General features: G+C 45.9%; 1 protein-coding gene across 1 annotated transcript in view; it reads left to right on the forward strand.

Moving 5' to 3' along the window:
- The window catches only part of OXCT1 (3-oxoacid CoA-transferase 1), a 51,881-nt gene that overhangs the window by 9,267 nt on the left and 22,967 nt on the right, over positions 1–19,647 (forward strand). Inside the window, exons 4-8 of the mRNA XM_083466086.1 lie at positions 5,344–5,479; positions 8,741–8,890; positions 9,379–9,485; positions 11,349–11,409; positions 16,901–17,008. Coding sequence (XP_083322212.1) covers positions 5,344–5,479; positions 8,741–8,890; positions 9,379–9,485; positions 11,349–11,409; positions 16,901–17,008 — 562 coding nt within the window. The remainder of the gene's footprint in view (positions 1–5,343; positions 5,480–8,740; positions 8,891–9,378; positions 9,486–11,348; positions 11,410–16,900; positions 17,009–19,647) is intronic.

Consider the following 19,647-nt stretch of genomic DNA (forward strand, 5'->3'; position numbering starts at 1 on the left):
CTTTACATATTCCCCCAGTTGTGTGTCAGATCTATTACTTTTCTTTTGACTTCAGTCGTATATTTTCCTAATGCGTGTCAAAAGGGGACAAAGGGTATATGGGGCCACGATGACAAATATTGGCTAAGTTCCTGGGCGACCTATTTTAAATTCTGCATCCCTTGATGCTGGCACCAGTTTCAGCATTCCTGAGTGCCTGGCTCAACCAGTTGCTTTGCTGCCCTACGCTACACCTGTGAAGAAGCTCACTGAGGCATTTCCCCAGGGCTTGGGTTCCTGCTTTTTGTATGGGGGTTCTTGTTGTTGTTAATTAAATTTGTATACTGGTTGGGCACATTTGCAAATGAGTGAAATCAGAAAGCACAGGTGCTACAACCACACACACAATCTCTTCTTTCTCTCTCTCTCTCTCTCTCTCTCTCTCTCTCTCTCTCTCCTTCTTCTTCTTCTTCTTCTTCTTCTTCTTCTTCTTCTTCTTCTTCTTCTTCTTCTTCTTTCCCCCCACCTCCAAAAAATAAGACTGCATGTTGATTTGCAGCCTCTTTCTATGCAACACTGGCTTGCCTATGGATTTGTTTGCTTTCATTTCACCTCACAACGGCACCCAATTCTCACCTTGAAATAAATGGAAATACATATTTGGACCAGCCCAACTGGTCCTAAATTATTTTAGCATATTTCACCAGATGTTAACTGTGTGTATTTTTGAACTGACAGTGTCAACCCTGCACACTTCAGAACAGCACTTTCTTTTTATAGGGGGAAGGTTACTTCAGCATTCTGGCAGGTCAGACAGTCCCGGTAATAATTCCTAACATACGGAGGCTCTGAATATTCTCACACTGTCGACAGGGTTGTTTGCTATTCAGGCAACAAACGAGGAATGGAAACACGGGAGGGTTTCCAACCCTGAAGTCAGCCACTGCATTGGAACAGTCTGTCATGCAGGAGAGACACAAAGATTAACCTTGGCTTGCAGCCCCTATTAGATGTCATTTAAAATTTATTTATTTATTTATTTATTTATTTATTTGGTTCTTCGAATTACAGTTTTACAATCGCATATGCAACATGCAACATAAAAACAAGATTCCAAAGGATCTCCTGGACTTCCCTCCTCCCCTTTGTGGGTCCTATTGTTAGCCATTCCTTCCTGAATCTTTTATAGTAATCCATCTCCATTAAATCCAAAATTCACCATTAAACTACAAGCGTTATTCCAATCCTACTAACAATTTTAACTGTTTACAATGGTTTTTAGATAAATTATAAATTTCTCCCATTCTTTAGTAAAATTTTGGTCTTCCTGATTTTTTTATTTTTCCGGTCATTTTTGCCATTTCGACATACCGTATTTTTCGCACTATAGGACGCACTTTTCCCCCTCCAAAAATGAAGGGGAAATGTGTGTGCGTCCTATGGGGCGAATGCAGGCTTTCCCGGGCTTCCTGCAGCTCTGCGCCAGCCTCCGGATCCCGGCGCGAAGCCGCGCGGGGCTCCGGAGGGTGGCGCGGAGCTGCCTGCGCTCCAGGGCTTCTTGCAGCTCCGTGCCACCCTCCGGATCCCGGCGCGAAGCCGCGCGGGGCTCCGGAGGGTAGCGCAGAGCTGCCTGCATTCCGAAGCCTGGTGCTGAAGAGCGCCCCCGGGCTTCACGCACCTCTCTGCAAGCCTGAGGAGACCGGCGCGGCTCCCTAGGCTTGCAGATAGCAGGCTGTTCTGGGGGCTGGGGTCGGGGGAAGCTCGGGCTTCCCCCGCGCCTGCCCCGTGCCTGGGGAGGGGAAAAAATTTTCTTTATTCCCCCCCCCCCAAAATTAGGTGCGTCCTATGGGGCGGTGCGTCCTATGGGGCGAAAAATACGGTAATCCATCAACTTAGTCTGCCATTCTTCTCTGGTCGGGACTTTATCTTCTTTCCAGGCCCTATTAGATGTCATTTGCTAGGCTTGTGTTGTGAGTATTGTGACTGACTGCATGATATCCATAATGTATAACATGAAGGAGGGGACCCCTAAAATCTTGAGGTTTCCTTGTCTGTTGTGCTTCTATTTCCTTCACCCTCAGAGTGACCAAGAAACAGAAGCTGTTCTAGGAAAAAGAGAGCACACAAATGAACTGAACCGAGCTGGGGTGAAGAACCTTTGGCTATTCAGTTGTGGTTGGCCTTCAACTCCCAAGAGAGCCCCAGCCAGCATGGTGGTAGCCAGGGATTATGGGAGCTGTAGTCCAGCAACACCTGGAAAGCTACTGGGTCTCCATCCTTGGCCCAGAGGAGGGCTTTCCAAACTTGGGTAGAGACAATTGGTTGGACCACAACTCCCATCATCCCCAGCTAGCAGCCAATGGTCTGGGACGATGGGAACTGTAGTCCAAAAAAACAGCTGGAGACCCATGTTTGGGAAACCCTGGCCTAGAGCACTGGTCTTCAACTGGTGGGTCTGGGACCCACTACTAATCCCATTTGGATCTCAAGAGGAGCACTGCCGGCATGCAAGTACAGTGGTACCTCTGGTTATGAACTTAATTCGTTCTGGAGGTCCATTCTTAACCTGAAACTCTTCTTAACCTGAGGTACCACTTTAGCTAATGGGGCCTCCCACTGCCACCATGCTGCCGGTGCGCGATTTCTGTTCTCATCCTGAGGTAAAGTTCTTAACCCGAGGTACTACTTCCGGGTTAGTGAGTCTGTAACCCAGCGTGTTTGTAACCCAAGGTGTTTGTAACCCAAGGTACCACTGTATTATAAGGCTAGGGCCAGGCGACCTGGAGGCTAAATGCGCCCTCTACCAGACCTTTCCACCTGGCCCTCGGGACTCTCTCCAGGTTGTACCCCTCACCAGCCCTGCCCTGCACCCGCTTTTGAGCACCATTTGCCTGTCAGGAATGTGTCCTTGAACTGTGGCGATGCTTCTTGCTTCCCTGTATGGAGATATATGTCTTAAAATACCAACAACACCCACTGGCTTCCTCTGCGTGGCTGGAGCGCACAAAAGGTTAGAGCCGCATCTGTTGCTCCGCCCATTTTTGCCTCTGGCCCCACCTACTCTTGGCACGTGGCCCCCAGAAGGTTGTGTGCAAGGGAACATGGCTCTCAGCTAATACTGAACAAAACATGTATTTGTGACCCTACGGCAGCACTGCAGGGAGTTTTAACACCCCTGTAATGTGCAGATGCCAAAGTTACAGCTGCATTGTGTGCTGCAGTAGAATCCACTATAATTATCCTTACTGCTGTTTGCTGCTATTTCCATATGTATACAGTGGTACCTCAGGTTACATACGCTTCAGGTTACACACGCCGCTAACCCAGAAATAGTGCTTCAGGTTAAGAACTTTGCTTCAGGGTGAGAACAGAAATCGTGCTCCGGCGGCGCGGCGGCAGCAGGAGGCCTCATTAGCTAAAGTGGGGCTTCAGGTTAAGAACAGTTTCAGGTTAAGAATGGACCTCCTGAACGAATTAAGTAATTAACCCGAGGTACCACTGTATTTCCATATGTATACAGTGGTACTTCGGGTTACATATGCTTCAGGTTACAGACTCCGCTAACCCAGAAATAGTGCTTCAGGTTAAGAACTTTGCTTCAGGATGAGAACCCGAGGTACCACTGTATCTGAATTAGTGATGCTGAGATCAAAGTAAGTAATGCAGGTTGTTCGCTTTTGCTCCCTGCCTGTGAGTTAAAGTGGTTCATCTCTCTCTGTGTTTCTGTGGATGGAGGCATGGCTTTGCTTAGGGGCACCGACAACTCTTTAGGAGCATGATTCTGTGATCTTATCGCCTTCCATAAGCTCAGCTTTGCAGCGTTGTCTAATGACCCCGTCCAGCCCCGTTTCCTATCTGATAATTACTGGATGATAATTTCTGTGTAGTTCACATCCGGCAGTTTAAAAGCCTTGGGGCAGCATTAAATCTTGCCTATCCTACCCACTCCTGTTCCTGACTTCATTCGCCAAGTCCTTTTTCACAATGGATCGAGGACAGCTGTCCCAGTTGGCCATAAAGCAAGTGGCTTATGGGGACTTTTATGACTTTATGGCTTGGAAGCAGCAGGAGTTAGGCAAGGAGACAGCCTTGCAGGATATTTTGCCAGATGGGCCAGTCCTATAACCTAGGAAGAGCAAGCGAGCAAATTGAAAAATTCCATATAATTATTGAATTCTGAATTACAGTGTGTCCTCTATCCAAACTGTTGTCCTCACACTGAAGAAGATAATACACTCACAATTTCCATTCCTGGCACCCCCAGATTTAGGTGGGGAAAATAATGCCAGTTGGTGTACACCATTGTTTCCCAAACTTGGGCCTCCAGCTGCCTTTTTTTGAACTACAATTCCCATCATCCTTCACCACTGGTCCTGCTAGCTAGGGATGATGGGAGTTGTAGTCCAAAAAATGGTTGGAGACCTAAGTTTGGGAAACACTGGTATAGATCAAAAGTAAGGAGCCTCAGGACTGGGGTGGGACGGTGGAGAATGTGACCTTCCAGCCCTCCTTATCTGGACCTCAGGACTCTCACCAGGGCACACCTTCTCTTGCAACTTGACACCGCTTACTGTCTTTGCTTCATCCCATCGTTGATGTTCTTTGCCTTGAACTCTGATTATGAACTCTTGGTCTCCTGGGTGGAGGATAGAGAGGGGAGAAACTAGCTTAATGAAAGTGATATTTACATTCATTCTCCACCCGCTGTTGACCCTGGTGCTGCCCATCTCTAGCAAGTGGCCCTTGGAAGGTTGTCAGAAGGGGAGGAGGCAAAAAATGGTCCCCCACTCCTAGTACAGTCATACCTTGGTTTTCAAATAGCTTTAGTTCTTGAACGTTTTGGCTCCTGAACGCTGCAAACCCAGAAGTGAGTGTTCCGGTTTGCGAACTATTTTTGGAAGCTGAACGTCCGATGGGGCTTCTGCGGCTTCCGATTGGCTGCAGGAGCTTCCTGCAGCCAATCAGAAGCCACGCTTTGGTTTCCGAACATTTTGGAAGTTGAACCGACTTCCGGAAGAGATTCTGTTCGACTTCTGAGGTACGACTGTATAGACAAATGAATTAGGTGCATGAATGGTCTGCCAGCTTCCTTTTGTTACTGACAAGATGTAAGCACAAACTGATTGCCTCATGGCCGGTCCAGCTGTGTGATACAGTGAGTGCCACCTAGTGATGGGCCTTTGCAATTCTGGCACAGAGGCACTTGTGCAGGTTATTACATGCAAAACTCAAAGGGTGATGCCAAGTATGGCATATCTATCTTATTTTCCCCTTTGGAAGGCGGGTGCCCCAGGGTGGAATTTTCATGATATTCCGTGGCATTCGTTTTGTTGTAACCGTCGCCCAACAACTTTTTCTGTGCAGGGTAGACAATTTTGGGCTGGGACTCTTACTCCAAACGAAGCAAATCAAGCGCATGGTGTCGTCCTACGTTGGGGAGAACGCAGAATTTGAGCGGCAGTATTTATCTGGAGAACTGGAGGTTGAGCTTACGCCACAGGTACAACACCTTTCTTAAGGGGCTAAATATTTTTTTAAGAATATGTGTTTCATTATTTAGCTAATGAATTTATAGATACGCATGCAACACACACACACACACACACACACACACACACACACACACAAACAAACAAACAAAAATGGAATACTAAAACAAGATACTGAGCAGTGCCATCTAACAATTAACAAAAGGAAATGAACAAATAAATACATTTTTCACAGGCCTGTAGATCACATCACAGCTGACTCCTCTTGGATTTGGCAGGAGAAGGTGTTCCAGAGAATCGCTGCTTTGGAAAGAGAGTGCTTCTGCTTTGTCACCAGACGTCAGCCTGCTAGCTGTGGGGTTTTAAAACAGTTATACCTAATAGAGTGAACCTTGGCTTCTTGGCCTGTTCTGGGTGGGGTTAGACTCCCCTGGAAGTCTGTAGCAAGGTTTATCCTGGATTCAACATTTACACCAGAGGCTCAGAACGTCTGTTTTCAGATCCTATTGGTTCAGCAGCTAAGGCCCCTTTTGGACAGAGATGAGTTGGCCACTGTACTACTCCAGACTAGATGATTCAATGTGTTTCATGTGGGGCTGCCCTTGAAGACAACTTGGAACTTCCAACATGTGGCTTCCAAGGAACTTAAGGGAGCTCCTCTTGGAACTTGCATAGCCCCTGTTCCAAAATAGCTGTGTAGGTTTCCAGTTCATTTCCAGGCCCAACATCAGTGTTTGAAGCCCTGAATGACTTAGGCTTGTGAAACATGGACCACTTATAAAGACCATCTCCAACTCATTGAAAGATTCCATCAAAGGTGTCTCTGAAAAAATTTACACATCACTCGGGAAGACAGGCGAACTAATGCCAGTGTACTGGAAGAAGCAAAGATCACCAGTGGTGAAGCAATGATTCTTAAACATCAGCTTCATTGGACTGGTCATGTTGTGCCAATGTCTGATTATCGTCTTCCAAAGCAACTACTCTATTCCAAACTTAAAAATGGAAAGTGTAATGCCCGTGGTCAACAAAAGAGGTTTAAAGACTCTCTCAAGGCAAATCTAAAAAAAATGTAGTATAAACACCTACAACTGGGAAACACTGGCCTGCAAGCACTCCAGTTGGGGAACAGCCTTTACCAAAGGTGTCATGGGCTTTGAAGACACTTGGACTCAGGATGCAAGGGAGAAACGTGCTAGGAGGAAGGCACGCTTGGCAAACCCTCACCAAGATCAATTCCACTGGGAAACCAATGTCCCCACTGTGGAAGGACGTGTAGATCCAGAATTGGCCTCCATAGTCATTTACGGACTCACTGTTAAAACTGTGTTTATGGAAGACAATCTTACTCGGCTACAAGTTATCGCCAAAGAAGGCGGCTTAGGCCATCATATCTGAAAGACCACCTCCTTCCCCACAGACCCTCGTAGGAGTTGAGGTTGACAGAAGGGGCCCCTCTTGGTGTTCCACCACCCTTGGAGGCTCAGAGGACATTCTCCACAGCAGTCCCTTAGCTGTGAAATTCCCTCCCCATAGAGGTGTATTTGGCACTTCCACTATATACCTAAGAATCGCAGCATCACAGAAGTGTAGGGATGTCTTTACCCTGGTCCTTGACACCTGAGACACCCCATTCTCTTAACTAATTTGGTTTAAACCGTTCTTCATATTGTATCTTGAAACCTTCTGGCGAAGGGCGGCTAAGAAATCATAAGCTAGGGTAGCTCAGTCAGCAGAGCACGAGACTCTTCATCTCAGGGTCGTGGGCTTGAGCCTCACATTGGGCAAAAGATTCCCGCATTGCAGGGGGTTGGACTGGATGACCCTCGTGGTCCCTTCCAATTCTAAGCCCAAACCAGGTGCCTTTTCCTCAGCTCAGTCTTATTTGTGGGCGTTTTTAGGGCTGACAGTTCTAACTGGCTGGACAGAAACGTTACTGCCACTTGCGGGTGTTTTTGGAAGAGTCAAATGTTCAAAACTAATCATGAGGAAAGTTACAGTAAATAGAGAGCAGATAGTTCATAAGGCACACTTTTACCAATAGGTATTGGTATCTTAAAAAGCAGAGACATCACCTTGCCAACAAAGGTCCGTATAGTTAAAGCCATGGTTTTCCCAGTAGTGATGTATGGAAGTGAGAGCTGGACCATAAAGAAGGCTGATCGCCGAAGAATTGATGCTTTTGAATTATGGTGCTGGAGGAGACTCTTGAGAGTCCCATGGACTGCAAGAAGATCAAACCTATCCATTCTGAAGGAAATCAGCCCTGAGTGCTTACTAGAAGGACAGATCCTGAAGCTGAGGCTCCAGTACTTTGGCCACCTCATGACAAGAGAAGACTCCCTGGAAAAGACCCTGATGTTGAGAAAGATGGAGGGCACAAGGAGAAGGGGACAACAGAGGACGAGATGGTTGGACAGTGTTCTCGAAGCTACCAGCATGAGTTTGACCAAACTGCGGGAGGCAGTGGAAGACAGGAGTGCCTGGCGTGCTCTGGTCCATGGGGTCACGAAGAGTCAGACACGACTAAACAGCAACAACAAATTGGGTGGGTAGATAAGAATTGTCAGAGACAGGTTTTTAAAGTACAGATGCTGCCATCTTGTGGATCAAATTTAAGTATGGAATGAATTTATTCAGGCCTTTCTGAGATCAAGCAAATTTTTTTTTGGTAAGGTTTGCAGGTTTGCTGGCATGTTGAATTTCCTAGCAACAAAAAGTACTGTATCCTATCCATAAAACAGGCCACCGTTGCAAAGGTGGAATAAAGCAGGTTCTAGCCAGATTAGCAGTTGTCTGTTGCTCTGGCAGGATGTTCTCCCATGAAATATTTTCATGGGCCTTTCTGCCTCTCTCTGTTGTCTTTGGGTGATCAGCTTTCATGTCACCGTGGAATAGGCAGGAGTGGTTCTCCAGGCCAGGCAGCAGAGTGCTAAGAGAGCCTGCGACATCAGAGCAGGCCAGCCAATGAGATTCGAAACCCTAAGACCCATGTGTACCTTCTGTGAAACCAAATCCCTTAATGAGTGCTGTTCTGCATACTTTTGCATTCAGATGGCAGTACATGCCGTTTGAGGGGAAATGGAGCTGTTTGGTGGAAAGAAGGCAGAAGACGTCAAAGGGAAGAAAGCAGGAGAAGCAGGGAATTTGGGAACAGGATGCTGGACTAGAAGGGCCATTGGCCTGATCCTGCTGGCTCCACTTATGTCCTGAACAACCCGGGAATCTCTCTTGTTATCGGTCTCTGTACTTAACAGTTTCTTTCCTTCTAGGGCACCCTGGCTGAGCGCATTCGAGCAGGAGGAGCGGGCATCCCAGCTTTCTTCACCAGCACGGGGTACGGGACTTTAGTGCAAGAAGGAGGGGCTCCGATCAAATACAACACAGACGGTACTGTTGCCCTTGCCAGCGAGCCCAGAGAGGTAAAAGATCATGCCTGTGTGTTTTAATAGTGGAGCTAGGGCAGCGGTAGGGGACCATGGTTCTTGGGAAGAGAGTCCATAACAGACAGACAGAGGGCCTTCTCGGTGGTGGTGCCCGCCCTGTGGAACGCCCTCCCATCAGATGTCAGGGAGATAAACAGCTATCCTATTTTTAAAAGACATCTGAAGGCAGCCCTGTTTAGGCAAGTTTTTAATATTTAATGCTGTATTGTTTTTAACACTCGATTGGGAGCCGCCCAGAGTGGCTGGGCAAACTCAGCCAGATGGTTGGGGTATAAATAATATATTATTATTATTATTATTTATTAAAACCATGTGAGGCTTTTGACCAGTTAGCATCAGCCATGCCCCCAACCCTATTGCTTGGCATTCTGCAAAGGAATAATTTAAAATGCCAACATGGTAGGGAACGGTTTTCAAGATGAAAAACTTTTCAAATATTTCCTCCCGCTCCTGACTTCTCACAGGTGAGGGAGTTTGATGGGCGACACTATATTATGGAAAAGTCGATAACGGGGGATTTTGCGCTAGTGAAGGCGTGGAAATCTGATCGCGCCGGGAACATTATCTTCAGGTACAGTATTGCACACAGAGCAGATATGCTTTTCTCCAAAGCAGCAGTTTTCAAAGGGTTCGCCAGGAAATCTTGGACTTCCTTTGGAAGCTCACCAGAGTATCCTGAACGAGAAGATCAGTCATGTTGGACAAAGCTGACCCGTCAGTGTGCAAATGTTCTTCCCCTGTAATACGCAGCTCCAAGGGGCTTCCCCCCCCCTTGTGTTGGGATACACGTGCAGCTCACATGGGGCACATTATGCTCACTTGACTTGTATAATAATTTAAATTTAATTTAAAAGTTGTTTAGCCCACTCTTCAGGGTTGGGTTTTTTTTTGGTTATGTTTAGGTTTTGAGTGTGTTAATGCAGACAGTTTTCACCCAGAGGGACCAATGGTCTGACTCTGTTTCTTATAACCTGTGAAAAGTGGAGATTTAGGAAATATAAGCATTGAATAGATGGAGAATGAATTTATAATGCTATAAAAAAAAAATAGGGCCGATCTGAATTTTTTAAAAAAAGAAATCTGCATTTCTTGTATCTATTCTTGCTCGGTGCAACTCGGTCTGACCCTTATGTTTCCCTCCCCTTATGGTCTTGATGTATTTGCTACTTTAAAATGAGGCTGCATTTTAAATTGCACTTTAACCTGTATTTTAAATTGGCCCCCCCTCTATTCCCCCCCTATTATGTTTTTACTGTGATTTTATTGGTGTTAGCCACCCTGAGCCCGGCCCGGGGAGGGTGGGGTATAAATAAATTCTTCTTCTTCTTCCTCTTCTTCACCCAAATTTGGTGAGCGCAGGGACTCGTTTAGCATTTAATAAAGCAAAGGTGTCCAGGAGGGGGCAGTAGAAGCCCAAACATTTTTTTTATGTTGTATGATAAGCTCAGGATAGAGAGAAATATCTAGAAAATAGGATCCTTTGATTCAGTTTTGAGGCTGCTCTACCAAGGCTTAGAGTCTGTGCCTTAGACCATCATTTGAGACACATTATCAGAAAAACTTGACACCCATATAACGATGGGATTGACCTCCTGTTTTTTTCTGCTCACCAACCCCCCCCCCCTCTTCCCTTCCCGTTCTTCACCCATGTACAACACAATCAAACAAAGACAGCTCATTTCAAGGAATGGAGAGTTCCTCTTGCACTTGTTTCTCACATGCATCTGGTCGGCCACTGTGAAAACAGGATGCTGGACTAGATAGGCCATTGGCCTGATCCTGCAGGCTCTTCTTACGTTTTTATATTCTTAAACATATGTCTGATTTTTATATAACCTCCCCCCTCCCCAGAAAAAAACAACCAATATTGTGTTTGCCATGGGCCTTGGTTTGCTAGTGGGAATCTTCTGAGTAGAAGGCAATGAAGTATTTCTGCAGCTAAGTCTTTCTCTTCCCTCATTCAATGGTCAAATAGGTGTCACAAATGATGTGCAACTTGGATAATCTCCTTTCTCCCCTCCACGTTGCAAAATGTGCCCTGGATGTTCACCCTGTTGCCCATTTTATTTAGCTGGGAATAAACACTGCTGAACTCGGTGGAACCTACTTCCCAGTTGACACTTAGAAGGAGCGCATTGCAAAGTCCCCCACCCCTTCTTTTAAACAGTAGCACACATGCACACAAACACACACTGCATGGTAAACAAGCCTGCAATTTTAAATGTGTTCTTAAACATATCCTAGGTATGCAAAGGTCTGTATGTTACCTCCTTATTGCTATCTTCTCCCTCCTCCCTAATTCCTTTAAATTCAGGTTGACCCAGTGCTTTCCCTGATATTACAGTAATATAACAGCCTGAATGTGAGCAGAAAATACTCTCCTATCTTTTGCTTTCAGTTAACTTTCCCTTCCCCTTTTCTCTGCCTCAAATAGGAAAACTGCAAGAAACTTTAACCAGCCCATGTGTAAAGCTGCCAGAACAACTGTAGTAGAGGTAAGGTCAAACAATTTTTACTTGTACTTCCAAGCTTGCAAGGACTCCTTACAGATCTTTGTGAATTGCTCAGATGAAGTTGACAGATGCTGTATACATGCATAACTGAAACCAGGCGTGGTGTTCTGCTCCAGTTGAAGATGATATGCCTTTACCTGCAGCAGGGATGGAAGAGGGAAGGATTTTGGAAAAAACCAAATGATGATAAGCTGTGGTATCATCTGCGTAAACGTAAAACCTGAACACCTGTTTCTGGTAAACAACTACGAAAGGCCTAGTGCTCATCTGAGGCCTGCGGGCTGAAGGTGGAGACCCCCAAGATTTAATGTTCCTCCACCAACTAAACTAAACTATATTAAAATTCCATTGCATAGAAAGCGATATCAGCAGGGACGATTGCAGTCCTCAGAGTGGTTTAACAGTCTGTCCCTCTTCCCAGGGAACTATGGGAATTGTAGCTCTGTGAGGGGGAATAGGGGTCTCCTCACAACTCCCAGTACCCTGAGCACACTACATTTCCCAGGATTCTTTGGGGGAAGCCATGACTGTTTTAAAACAGCATCATACCACTTTCAGGTATAGTGCAGATGAGATCTTCAGCAGCTGTATGCTGGCATACCAGTCTTCCCATGCTTGTGCTTATGTAGCCAAAACCTCACTGACGCTCAAGAGAAGAAGTACCCAGCAGACTTGAGGTAATAATTATACACAGACAGAAAAGCAGATCTATAGCTAAAATATATCCTAGAAGGTGGGGAAGCAGCTACACAAAAAGTAAATGTTGTAGAATACTGACAGACTGAAAAATGGGGAAACTGAGAACTAGGTAGCAGAAGGGAATAGGGCAGAACTGGGCTTATGTGAATATATAGATTATATAGAGATCTATATAACCATCTTGTTTTCTGGATGTCAGTTCCTGGTTCACACTGAGAAGCTATTTTTGGACTCCCCCAGACAGCCTGTTTATTGAGCTTTTACTCCAATCTGCTTATCCAAAACTTACTCAGAGGTTATTTTATAAATAAAATTTGCTTCTCACCCTTTCTCCCAAATGAGCCCAGGGTGGTATATGTCCAATTTTTCACTTGAGCTTTCAATCCGATTTGTTTGCAGGGAAGATTTATGACTGTCAGCATTCATCCTGATTTTCTGGTTGCTCTCCTAGCCCCAAAAGATTCTGTAGTGGTGGTGATTTTTTAAAAGAGATTTGTTGAGCCAGGGCAAACAGAGCAACTTTGAGGCACTTTTAATTTCCCAAACCTGAGTTTCCAGTGTGCGCTTGTTAACCCTTCTGCAAAACAACGGGTGTTCTGAAGGCCATAATTATTTGATTGTCCCCAGGGATGGAAGAGAAAGCTGCCCTTACGCATCTAGAGAGAAGTTGAAGAATTTTGTGTAGGTAGGATTGGGCACAAGTATACTCATCCCATGGAGTTTTCTTGGCAGGGATACTGGAGTAGCTTGCCAGTTCCTGCTGCAGGTGGATTACGTTTGGTCAAAACTCTCCACTATGACTGTCCATCTTGGGTGGCCCTGCACGGCAGAGCTCATAGCTTCTCTGAGTTATTCAAGCCCCTTCGCCACGGCAAGGCAGTGATCCATGAAGGGATCACTTTGCCAACAAAGGTCCGTATAGTTAAAAGCCATGGTTTTCCCAGTAGTGATGTATGGAAGTGAGAGCTGGACCATAAAAAAGGCTGATCGCAGAAGAATTGATGCTTTTGAATTATGGGGCTGGAGGAGACTCTTGAGAGTCCCATGGACTGCAAGAAGATCAAACCTATCCATTCTTAAGGAAATTAGCCCTGAGTGCTCACTGGAAGGACAGATCCTGAAGCTGAGACTCCAATACTTTGGCCACCTCATGAGAAGAGAAGACTCCCTGGAAAAGACCCTGATGCTGGGAAAGATGGAGGGCACAAGGAGTAGGGGACGACAGAGGATGAGGTGGTTGGATAGTGTTCTCGAAGCTACCAGCATGAGTTGACCAAACTGCTGGAGGCAGTGGAAGACAGGTGTGCCTGGCGTGCTCTGGGTCATGGGGTCATGAAGAGTCGGACATGACTAAACGACTAAACAACAACATACCCATCCCGCCTCAAACGAAGAGACAAACCCCAATGCAGGATATAAATGGCAAATAGAGATAAAAATTCCAATGCAGTCCAGTGAAAATTGAGCGTGCTGTTTTCACATGTCATTAGTTTCTTTTTATATCCCATTTGTAGAATACTTTGTAAGTGGAATGGTTCCTTACCAAAGGGAAAAACGAAAGCTAGGATAACAGAAGCCTAGTTTTCCTCCTGATTTTTGAGATCCTCATTCATTATGGAATAGTTGGGAGACTGGAAGATGAGGTTTGATTTAGCAAGGAAGAGGAACAAAGGGGTGGGGGTGGGGCTCAGATCTGAGTGCACAAATGCTCTTTCACCCACAACTAATTAAGGAAATGTAATTAAAACCCCTGCAATGTATCTTTGGTTACTTAGCAACGCCATTAGAATGCTGCTATCGCAGGTACAATGGACTTTCATTACATTGTGGGACAGGAATGAATAGCTCCATTAGTCACCAAAAATTGTGGTGTTGCTTTCATTGTTAACGATGAGACGCTGAGAAATGGCCATGCTTATAAATGCACACTCTTATATTACCGATAACAGTCTTTGCTCTTGCGTCCCAGAAACTCTGCTTAATTCTAATTCTAACCTCACAAATTTGAATTCCGAGATGCGCCACACTGACTACGCATCAGCCAGGAAGCTGTAATAGGGGCTTTGGCCTACCAGTGAGTTTCTTCAAACACAATTCAAAGTGTTGGTGCTGACATTTAAAGCCCTAAACGGCCTCGGCCCAGTATACCTGAAGGAGTGTCTCCACCCCCATCGTTCAGCCCGGACACTGAGGTCCACCTCCGAGGAACTTCTGGCGGTTCCCTCACTGTGAGAAGTGAGATTACAGGGAACCAGGCAGAGGGCCTTCTCAGTATTGGCACCCGCCCTATGGAATGCCCTCCCATCTGATGGCAAGGAAATAAACAACTATCTGACTTTTAGAAGACATTTGAAGGCAGCCCTGTTAGGGAAGTTTTTAATAACTGATATTTTATCGTGTTTTTAATATTCTGTTGGGAGCCGCCCAGAGTGGTTGGGGAAACCCAGCCAGATGGGCAGGGTATAACTAATAAATTATTATAATATTATTATTATCTTGTCCCTTTTTTCTAATTCAGGGGTAGCTAACCTGAGACCCTCCAGATGGTGTTGAAATCCATCTCCTATTAGCCGTAGGCAGCATGGCCAAAGGTCGGGAACGATGGGAGCTGGAGTCTAATAACATCTGGAGGGTCAAGGGTTGCTTCCTGGATCGTGTCCAAGCTTCCACACAATCACTTTTCCGTATTAAACATTACAGCGTTGGCCACTCAAAAATGCTTTTATATACTGGTGTAAGATATGAATTTGCACCTGCTGCTGAATGGATGAACTTGGGCATCCGTCTTTAGTGGCTTCCCAGCTGCAAGGACACAAGAATTAGCCTTTTGTGCCCAGGAAATTCCTGTGGCAATTGTCACTAGTAGTGAATCTTTGCACACTTTCCTGCCAAGAGCAAAGGTTTGTACCCAGGATTCCCAGATGCAGAAGGTTGCAGTGCTTCATGCAACTTGGGAGAAAAGTAGGATATCAATACATAAATCCGACAATGACAACAATGTATTTGGCCATGATGCCATCTTGGTCTTCCACATTTCAGCCTTAGAAATCCATCTAGAGCTCTGGTTCTGTTTTTCCTCTTTTATAGTTTAAGGTGGGGGGTAGAATTAATGGTTTGAAAGGTTTATTAGAAGGCTAGAATAGAGAGACATTTTTCCTTTGGTGTTCTGCTGGGTACCTGCTGCTGTTTTGCAAAGTAAGGCAGGATGGAGAGAGGCTTGGCTGTTTGCTTGCTTCTGTCAAATTGGAAAATGGTGCGTTTTGTTGCTTCCCCCACCCCCACGGTGCTCCTCAATCCTATTTGGAGTTTCTGTGGGGAAGAGTCTTGCTGTGCTTCAGCTATTATGTTGCAGTGCGCATCTTGAGTTATGATGAGTCTCTCCGACTGGCATTTCAAAACGCTTATTCTTTTATAAGCCCATGGGGACAACCCACCTGCTTAAATAAATGTCTTTGGTGTTCTTAGCACATGGGGTGGCAACATGTGCATTCTGCACATGTTATGAATTGAAGTGTCCCAAACTATACGCTCAGAATAAATGCGTGCTCATATTATTATTTTTTTTGCTTTGTAAAATACTCCTTGCTTCCAAGAAGTAAAGTGAAAGATCATGGGTATATGAAGAGAGAGGGAAAATAATGTCTGCTCAAATATTTTGCTCTTGGAAAGGCGTCGTATGGAGAGAAGCCTCCTAGTGACTGTAGTAGCTGCTGGTTCTCAAAGCAGCTACAGGCACAGTTGCACCTTCAGATTGCACTTGTGAGCCGTCGCCTTGGATGACTCTTTGGTTAAAGAGAGGACCATTGCACAGTACCTCACTGTTTTGCTGGAGAGAACAAGAAAGTTAAATACTGGCTGGGGACTTCCTGTTCCCATCTGGCAATTAATAGCAAGACCTTGAAGTGCTGAGAGTGTGAGTAGGCAGCCAAGGCGGCTTTCTCCTCTAGCGTAAACATGCAAGCATTACCTGCTTGGCTTCAGGCTCTTTGATTCTAGAATATTCAGTGTGGAAGCTTCGGTGGGGTGTCAGGAGTCGGTGTAGTATAGTGGTTGGCCTGCTAGACTAGGGCAGGAGAGACTGGATTTTAACTCCCCACTCTGCAGTGAAGCTCAGTGGGTGATCTTGGGAAAGCAAACTACCTTGGGGAATGGGTGGCATAAAGTATTTTGCCACGGTTGTTCTTGGGAACCACCTGACGCTCTTGACTTAAAAGCATGCTGTGCACATGGCGCTCAGTGTGTTTAGACACAATCTGTGCAACGCTTACTTGCAGAACCAGGAAGTGGGTAGTAGAGAAAGTGAGACTTCCAGTTAAAGGGTCTAAGAAGAAGAAGGAGAGTTTGGATTTGATATCCCACTTTATCACTACCCGAAGGAGTCTCAAAGCGGCTAACAATCTCCTTTCCCTTCCTCCCCCACAACAAACACTCTGTGAGGTGAGTGAGGCTGAGAGATTTCAGAGAAGTATGACTGGCCCAAGGTCACCCAACAGCTGCATGTGGAGGAGTGGGGAAGCGAACCCGGTTCACCAGATTACGAGTCTACCACTCTTAACCACTGCACCATGCTGGCTCTCCCAAGCCCTCACCTCACTTCATAAACTGAGAGCTCTCGGAGCTTGGAGCTATGTAACTCATTGTTGCTTCAAAAAAGAACCCGGGGACTTGCCTCTTCAAAAGGAACTGAAGGGCCCTGCATGTTGCCATCTGCTAATCTTTGTGTACTGTGTGCACTCTCTGATTTTTACCCTTTTTGTTTTTCACATCTGCTCAGGTAGAAGAAATTGTGGACGTTGGTTCCTTTGCCCCAGAAGATATTCATGTCCCCAAGATCTACGTCCATCGTCTCATCAAAGGGGGAAAGTATGAAAAAAGAATCGAGGTAAGTTTTAACGAGTTTGGGGCCATCCTGTGTGTTTGCCCATGCAGCCTGGGCACATTTGTGTTGCTGCTCTTATTTTGCATAATTATGGGTTTCGCTAGTTACAAGGAGTGATGCCTTCCTAGCACGGGTGAAACTTACCTCTCTGACTTCTAAAAAAATTCAACACACCCACACCCACCCAAGCATATCTTCATCCTGAGGGGTTGGAAACTTGTTTTCCCCCTCTCTTTTTTGAAAAAAACAAAAGCTGATAATCTCATCGGAGCTTGAATGTATAAGCAGTAAAACATTTTTGTGCCTCTGTGGACCTCTGCAGACACCATGCCGTTTCCATATCCAATTATAAATGAAGGTTGAATCCCAATGCGACCCACTTAACAGAACGCATCCTCAGCACTTCATTAATTACATCTGAATTTCACTAAATAGCCCCCAAAACTGCAGCTGTGTCCAACATCCTTTGGTGAGAAATAGTGGATGAATTCTGAGCTCACATTTAGGATCCGGTTATTACCATATTTTTGCATTGGCAAGAAACCTGACCTGCCATCCTAGGATCTGGGGCTGCGAAGATGCTTGGCTGGTATGTTGTGTGTGGGCATGTGTGCCCAAGCATCCCTCAGTCTTTTAGCTTGGCTTACTGAAGTCAGCTGGGATGCGGGTAGCGCTGTGGGTTAAACCACAGAGCCTAGGGCTTGCTGATCAGAAGGTCGGCAGTTTGAATCCCCGCGATGGAGTGAGCTCCCGTTTCTCAGTCCCTGCTCCTGCCAACTTAGCAGTTCCAAAGCACGTCAAAGTGCAAGTAGATAAATAGGTACCACTCTGGCAGGAAGGTAAACGACGTTTCCGTGCGCTGCTCTGGTTCTCCAGAAACGGCTTAGTCATGCTGGCCACATGACCTGGAAGCTGTCTGCGGACAAACGCTGGCTCCCTTGGCCTATAGAGCGACATGAGCGCCGCAACCCCAGAGTCGGTCACGACTGGACCTAATGGTCAGGGGTCCATTTACCTTTACCTTTACTTAAGCCAGCTAGAGCTCTTGTCTCTGCAAGTGCACGCCTCTTCTCTGGAAAACGGGTGTCGTTTGAGTCGTTGGGGGGGGGGTAGCCAACTTCAGTTGCTCCCAGCCAGCATGACAAATGGTCAGGAATGACAGGATATTTTGGAAGGTACCAACCTGACTACCTCATGCCAAGAGGGGATCCTTTGGAAGCCTGTTGAGCAGATAGTTGTGTTTCATGTTGCTGGTGGTAGGGCCAGGTGGCTTTCATTTCTTACGATTCTGTTGACCTATTATTAGAAGTGGTTTCCATACTGTTTTGCGAGGAACGCTGAGATTAGGGAAGAGCTGCGATTCAGAACTGGCGCTCATGAGTTACATGCAAAAAGGTTCAGTCCATGGCAATCTCCAGCAACTGTAGAGAGAGAGAGACCCCTGGCTGAAACTCTGGAAAGCCCCTGCCACTCAGTATTAACTGTGTTTTGGAGGTTTAAGTTATGTTTAAAATTTTGCACAGTGTCTATTTTTATTGTTGACAGCTGCTTTGAGACCTACCTGGTGGAAATATATAATGTAAAATAATTAAAAAATAAACTGACCCATGTTGTGACTCCCTGTATAAGGCAGCTCCATGGATAGTTTGAGGCAAAAAAAAGCTTGAATTGGGAAGGAACACCAGGGCAGTGTCTCACATCAATTTGCACACCCTCTATATAACCTGCCTCAGAACTCTTTGCAGAGCACAAGGGGTCTGTGGCAGATACGGAACCGTTCCTCAGCAGGCATATCCATAGGGAAAGCTTTGCCTGAACATTTGTTGTTGTTGTTGTTGTTTAGTCGTTTAGTCGTGTCCGACTCTTCGTGACCCCATGGACCAGAGCTCGCCAGGCACTCCTGTCTTCCACCGCCTCCCGCAGTTTGGTCAAACTCATGCTGGTAGCTTCGAAAACACTGGCCAACCATCTCGCCCTCTGTCGTCCCCTTCTCCTTGTGCCCTCCATCTTTCCCAGCATCAGGGTCTTTTCCAGGGAGTCTTCTCTTCTCATGAGGTGGCCAAAGTCTTGGAGCCTCAGCTTCAGGATCTGTCCTTCCAGTGAGCACTCAGGGCTGATTTCCTTAAGAATGGATACCTGAACATAGAAAACTTGAAAAACCGACCCTTGTGATAAAACTCTTGTTTTAGTGCTTTGGTTCCAAGGCAAGGTCCTAAGGGCATATGATGCAGCCACCTTGCTGAAGATAAGTAGATCAGGGTCTGACCGGTACCTGGACAGGAGACCATTTTGGAACCTCCATATATGTCACCTTGAGCTCCAGGAAGGAAGGAAGGAAAGAAGGAGAGAGAGATAATAAATAATTAAATGCATCTTACGTGTGCTGAACGATAGCACTGCTTACCTTTTCCTTTTGAGGCTAATCATCAAATATTATTCCTGATTCTTCTTCAACCGGATAGGAGGCTGGATATAGATCTTCATTATTGCACAGCCAAACCATGATTGTTTTCAGTTTTTCTCCTGTTCTCTAGACCGGCTTCTCCCCTCTCTCCCTCCCTACGACGCCACTCCCCCCCCCCACCTCGTTTTTAAGTGTTTTATATCGTCTAGACCAAAGCTACAGCAGGGATTAATTTTGG

The sequence above is a fragment of the Podarcis liolepis genome (genome assembly GCF_965112155.1).
Source record: "Podarcis liolepis genome assembly, chromosome: 11".
NCBI lineage: Eukaryota > Metazoa > Chordata > Lepidosauria > Squamata > Lacertidae > Podarcis > Podarcis liolepis.